This window comes from Equus quagga, chromosome 4 (assembly GCF_021613505.1).
Source record: "Equus quagga isolate Etosha38 chromosome 4, UCLA_HA_Equagga_1.0, whole genome shotgun sequence".
Classification (NCBI taxonomy): Eukaryota; Metazoa; Chordata; class Mammalia; order Perissodactyla; family Equidae; genus Equus; species Equus quagga.
The window spans coordinates 120,033,538-120,039,537 of NC_060270.1; the positions used below are offsets into that span (position 1 = coordinate 120,033,538).

Here is a 6,000-nt window from a genome sequence, read left to right on the forward strand (position 1 = left end):
TTAAGAACATTTTAGGAAATAGATCAGTCTGACAGGAAACTGTGGAAATGTAGAATTTTTAAAAGCTGGTTGAGTGTCTTGAGTGCTAATTTGGGAAGGCATTATCAGTTTATTTCAGGAAATACACATTTAAAGCCCTCACAAATAGCTATTTGGAGGTGATGCTATATCATTAGAGAGAAAAAGGCGTTGGTAGGCATGTGTAGTGTTTGGACATCTGGAGAAGAAAATCTTGATAGAATTGTCATTGCCCCTAGGTCTATTTGCCTTTTCCAACAATAAAATAAGATTTATATCCTTCTCTGAAGCAGAATTTTCAGGCAGGTGACAAATGTACCATACAACCAAAGAAAAATTTATTCCTCTAGAGTTTAGGGTGGTTTAGAGGATGTTTTTCATGTTTTAAAATAAATTGCACTGAATGATCTTTCCATTTAAAGTGTGCATATTAGTTGAGAACAATATATAACTTCTTTAGCTACTTTGCTTTCGGTTGGTTTAAACAGGCATATAGTTGTATATTATTTTGCCACTAACAGGTTTTCTTAAAAATGAGAACATTTGAGTATCCTGCTAATTACCATACAAAGATAGTCATTAATAAAAAACATAAAAGTGAAACTAAGATTTAATCAGTTTTTCCAGGTTATTTTGTATCATGAAGGAAATTATTTAATAGAAGTTTTTAGTCTATAAAATAACATTTTCTAATGTTCTCAATTTAAGAATTGTGATATTTTGTAATGGAGTTATCTGAGTTATGCTAAACCAGACCTCAGAGCCTGATCTGGGTTTGAGGATAGATGGACACGATTCCCCACCCCTCTCCCTATTTCATGAAGGTTTACATAAAGGTTGTTGTTTTCTCTATGGTTTAGCTGATGCAAGAATTAAATACTATTTATGTTTTTTGAAAATAGAAAAAATGGATTGCAATCTTATTGTTAAATTCTTATTTTCGTCTTTTTCCATTCTAGATTAAAGAGTCCATTGTTGGAGAAATCAGACGGGAAATTGTAAGTGGACTTTTGGCAGCAGTATCTTCAAGTAAAGCATCCAGTTCTAAGCAAGATAGTCATTAAATGGAATTTATAGGTAAATTTTTCTGAATTTGTTTAGCTAAATGTAAATTAGTGCTTAATTTTAAATGCTTTGTTTTCTTAATACACAGGTCTGTTTCTCTAGCTAGATTTTTATTTTCATCTATGTAATATGTTAGCCAGTGTGAAAACCTCATTTAGCCCCATTTGAAGTATAAGCGGGTCAGATCTCATAATACTGACCCCTGAGGAATTATCAGTATTATGTCATTTTACTGAAATTTCATTGTAGTAAAAAATGCTGAAATTAGGAAATCAGGACCTGCAAACCTGAGTCTTATTTTGATAGCATTGGCTATAACGATATTTCAGATGTACATTTTATGGACCAAGATTTTGAGAATTAATCACAAATTCTTAGTACCTTACTTAATTTTTTGTCTTTTAAACAAACATATTCCATAGGTCCATATCTAATCATGTCATAATTTATAGAGGAGAATCTTGTTTATATATATTTAGAGAATATTCTCATCTTTCTTTAAGGGAACCTTTTAATAGTAATATTTGAAAGATATTTAATGTTCCCTTTCTTTTTTAAGGTTGGCATGGATCGTATTAGCTGTATGATATTGGAGTTACCAATGATATACACTGGTGGAGGTGTTATTTGTGCTTCAGAAGATGCTTGCTGCTGATCCGGCCTACTGTATACAATGTACAATGTTTATTTCTTCTGTGCGTATCTTTTTTAAAAACATACATAGAAACTTACGCACTTTGCTGACTTTCTTTTCTAAACTATCAAAACTGTAGCCATTTGAAAAGCCTAATATTTATTTGTATGTCAATATTTTCCAATTGATTCCCTATGTAGAATTAATCTTAAAACTTGAAAACTTCCGGACTTAACCAACTTATAAATAACATATTTCTTCAGACTAGCTTCTTAAAACACTGACCTCTATGAGGTATTTACTGTGCAATAACTGATTCATTTTTTGAGAGCTTGAAGCAACCAATGGTTTTCCCTCCACTGCTGTTAATTAGTGTCACTTCCGAGAAAAATCGTTCTGTTGTAAAAATTGCTCTTAATTCTTGAGGAGGTTACTAATAGCAGTAGGATAGAATTATATGAGGTTACCTACAACTACTTAATGTTCTTACACTGTAAGCATTGTTACTTTACCCAAGACAAATGTAATTTTATTATAGCTTATGTAGTATTTTTTCTTTTGGAAACAAGCCTTATGTTAAACACTATGTACTTTTTGCGTTGTCCAGACTTCTTTATTATAAGGAGATGTTTCTTCTTCTGTCTTTTAGGCTAAATAGTAGACTATTGCCAACATAATGGGGCCTGTGACTTGAATGGATAGAAACGAATAAGCTGGTTTAGTTTTTTTAAAATGGAAGTAATTTAGATTTGTTCTCCTTATAATAGATGGTTTTAATTCAGTTTTAACCAGTGAGAACTGTTTGTTTTTATGAAAAAAAAAGAAGGAAGGTGGTTTCCTATTTGATTTTGTATGTGTTGAATAAGTGTGTAAAGTAACAAACAAATGTTAGTGGAATTACTCTTTTAGCATTTATAATTTTCAACGCCTATTTTATTTCTTTGTGTGAAATTTTAATCAAAAGTGGTTGAGATGTTAACAATATTCTTTGAAGAATATCTAAAAGGTTTATAAATGTTTGAATTATCACACAAAGGCTGATTTCTAAAAAAAAAAAATTAAAACAATAAAGTATTTATTTTGCCTAACATGTTTTTAGCATATTCTTTTCTTGAACTACAATATGAAGAATTTGGATTAGGTTTGATGAGTAACAAATAAGGTCCAAAAGAATTGGAGCATATAACCTAATAGGTTGATGTTCTCTTTTCCTGAAGAGCCTTCTGTGATGCTTTCAAAAATATAATTAAGACTAGACCACCCTGGAGAAAGTGCTCATACTAATGTCTCTTGTTCTCATCTAGTTCTGTGGTCCTAATGATTACCATCTGAGGCCAAATAAAACTCTTCTTTAAAATGTACTGGTAAACTACAAGGAACAGACATTAAAGTATTATTTTATTCTTTGCTCAAATTATTCAGCAATTTAACTAGTTGATTCTAACAATAGCAATGATACATATAAACCAAACACCTCATATTAATAGTAATACAGGCATCAATAATTTTAGCTCTTCAGCTTTGTAGTGACTTATAGTTCATTTCTGACAGTACAAGATACCCAGAATTTGATAATAAAAATTAGAAATATAACAATTGTAATAATAGGCCAAGCCAGTGGGCAAATCACTTACATAGTATATAAATGAAATAAAATGAACTTCAACACTATCAGAGTTTCATCTTTCCTCTCCCCATTCTAAACCTTTGTGTACTTAAACATTTGAAAGCTACTGTAGTCAAGGCACCATGCTAGCTGCTATGTAGAAATGAATGAGAGAGGGTCTGCAAGCTAGATGGAAGAACAAGGCATCTTTTTTTTAATGGGCCACTTTAGAAGTACTAAATGAAAAATATGAGGAAGAAGAATACAATGAATTTGAGTGTAGCCTGGGGTGGTCAGAGAAGTCTTTACCAAAGGGATGTGGTTTGAGTAAAGTCTTCATAAATGGCGGTGGAAAGGATGGGGTTCAAGTAATCAAGAATATTAGCAAAGCTTGTCCAGAAGGCATAAGTTGAGTTTGAATTGCTATGTGCATGATGAAGGAATATTTTTAAGAGCCCAAGTTGTCTATAGCTTGCCTGAATGAAGAAGGCATAGAAGAAAAAGTATCTTGAAATAGTGATTTGGAAGTTGGGAGTTGCTGTGAATGATATCCCGTTGACAGCTTCTCAGACTCAAAGTACATATTGTTTCAGTAACATTTAAAATATGCATTATGTCACTTAAGACTATTTGCTCAGCTGGCCATCTTCAACTATTTATCTTTTAAGACTATATTTTTAGAGCAGTTTTAGGTTTACAACATACTTCAACTTTTTAAGAAGCAAGTAAGAATGCAATAACGTGCATGTAAAATAACGTAATGGGAAAGTGTGTTTGGGGAGTTCCTGAACAGATGTTGTACGGCCTGCTCCTCACCTGTCCACGTGGGAGTGTGGTGCTAGGCGAAGAATAAAGCAAAGCTGAAGAAGCGCAGAGTCTCCGTTTTTTTCTTTTTCCTCTCTTGGAAAGAAAGAATTGATAGCATTTCTAGAAAGTGGGAAGAGGAGACATTGTATCTTACAATTAAAGCTGAGGATCTAAGCTTTGTAGTAAGTTATGTATGACTGACGATTAGAATCACTTATGAATACTGAAAGTATTAGCACTTATGCTAGCTGCATTGTAAATATACAAAGTTAAGATGTCCTTAATAGTTCCTCTCCTATATGGTTTTTTATTTCTATTTATTACTATTAAGTCAGGCCCTTTGCCTTTTATTCTTCTCATTTTCATAACTGATGCTGTTTCTCATATTGAATGAGTAATAGCTTACATACAGAATGTCAGTATGCTCAGCAGTAAATTAGAAATGTACTCTAAGATATATGCTCATATCAAATATCAGGGTCCATTTCCGCAGGAGGGTCTTTTTGGATACCCTAAAGGAGACTGAATCTTTTGTGAACAATGATTAACTAGCTTACTTGCTCACTCTGTTTAGTTCACTGGATACTCGCCCTTTATAAGGCTCTGAGCCCAGGAAAGTGGATATATAAAGAATGAATAAGAGCATCTTCTGAGGAAAGGTAATAAAGTACATTGTTTAGACCTTTGAAAGAATCAATACACTTAGGAATTAGATTGCCTTTTTTTTGGTCCATTTTTTAAAAATCCAAAGGGTTCTTTAAACAAGTAGAAAAGGATTTTAAATTATTGTAGGTAATATGAGTTGGAATAAACATGAGAGGTGGTACATTTTGAAGAGCAGACTTCAGAATGACTTAGAAGTGGGACTGAGAAACGAATGTTGCTTTATTTTAGAAATAAAAATACTTGAAGTGGTAAAATAAATAAAGTAACTGATTTATCTGTAGGTTAAGGAGAAAAAGAAAAATTGAAGAAACCTTGGGAAGTGATTTTAAATATACCCCTTGAGTGAGGACCACACAACTATCAAGAAAGCATGCATTTGTAAATATTTGTATGTTCTTGTGGTTGTAGAAAACCTACATTTGTTTGTTTTGATGCCCCTGTTGATTTAGATTTACAAAAATGTCCCTCAAATCAACTTTGGTGTCATAAATACACTTTTATGGAATCAATAAACATAGTATTGAATGATGTGTACTCAGTTTTGACATTCAAATGATATGTGGCATCAACCACGAAAAGAATGTTTTAAAGCAGTTAGAGATTAATGTTTTATACTAAATTATTTTCTGTTCTTAATTCTAATGTGCATAAATCTCATAATTTTCCTAAGACAGCAACTTGCCAGTGTAACACTCTTTACAAAGTAAACTTTATAATTTAATGCCTTTAAAAATTGTTTTAAATGTCATATATTTGGCTTGATGAAATAAATGTGAATGATACTTTTTTTAAAATACACATTTTAATAGAATACCTATTTTTTCCAGTGCCATTAAACTTACAGCTAGTCAGAAGGAGTGTTTTTGTTAAATAAAAGTAGTTAAACATCATTCTGTATTTCTACAGGTGCTTTCTCAGAAAACAAGGTAGTAGGTTATTAGAAAGGGTAACAAAGTCTTTTAGAAAAGAGGGCTAGTCCGAATGAGATTCCAGCAATCTCTGACTTGACAAGGATGTACACATGTCTACTGGTTAAGGCTCAAGTGGGTTCAAATCTCTGCTACATAGAACTGAGATGGTGATAATAGTGCTTCTTTCATAGAGTCAGTGTGAAGGTAAATGCACTTAGCACAGTGCTCGGCACGGCTCAATAAAGTTTGCGGTAATGGTGGTGGTGGTGTTGGGTAGAAATAGCGGAACAGGT

The 6,000-nt window shown here is 32.5% G+C and overlaps 1 protein-coding gene across 4 annotated transcripts in view; it reads left to right on the forward strand.

Annotated features, from left to right (window-relative positions):
• Positions 1-3,078, forward strand: part of ITPRID2 (ITPR interacting domain containing 2) — an 84,664-nt gene extending 81,586 nt beyond the window's left edge. For 3 of the 4 annotated variants that reach the window (XM_046659391.1, XM_046659390.1, XM_046659389.1), the window contains 2 exons: positions 978-1,095; positions 1,643-3,078. In XM_046659391.1, coding sequence (XP_046515347.1) covers positions 978-1,082 — 105 coding nt within the window. In that variant the 3' untranslated portion in view covers positions 1,083-1,095; positions 1,643-3,078. The remainder of the gene's footprint in view (positions 1-977; positions 1,096-1,642) is intronic. The other variant, XM_046659388.1, reaches the window with a different exon arrangement.
• The last annotated feature ends 2,922 nt before the right edge of the window (positions 3,079-6,000 follow it).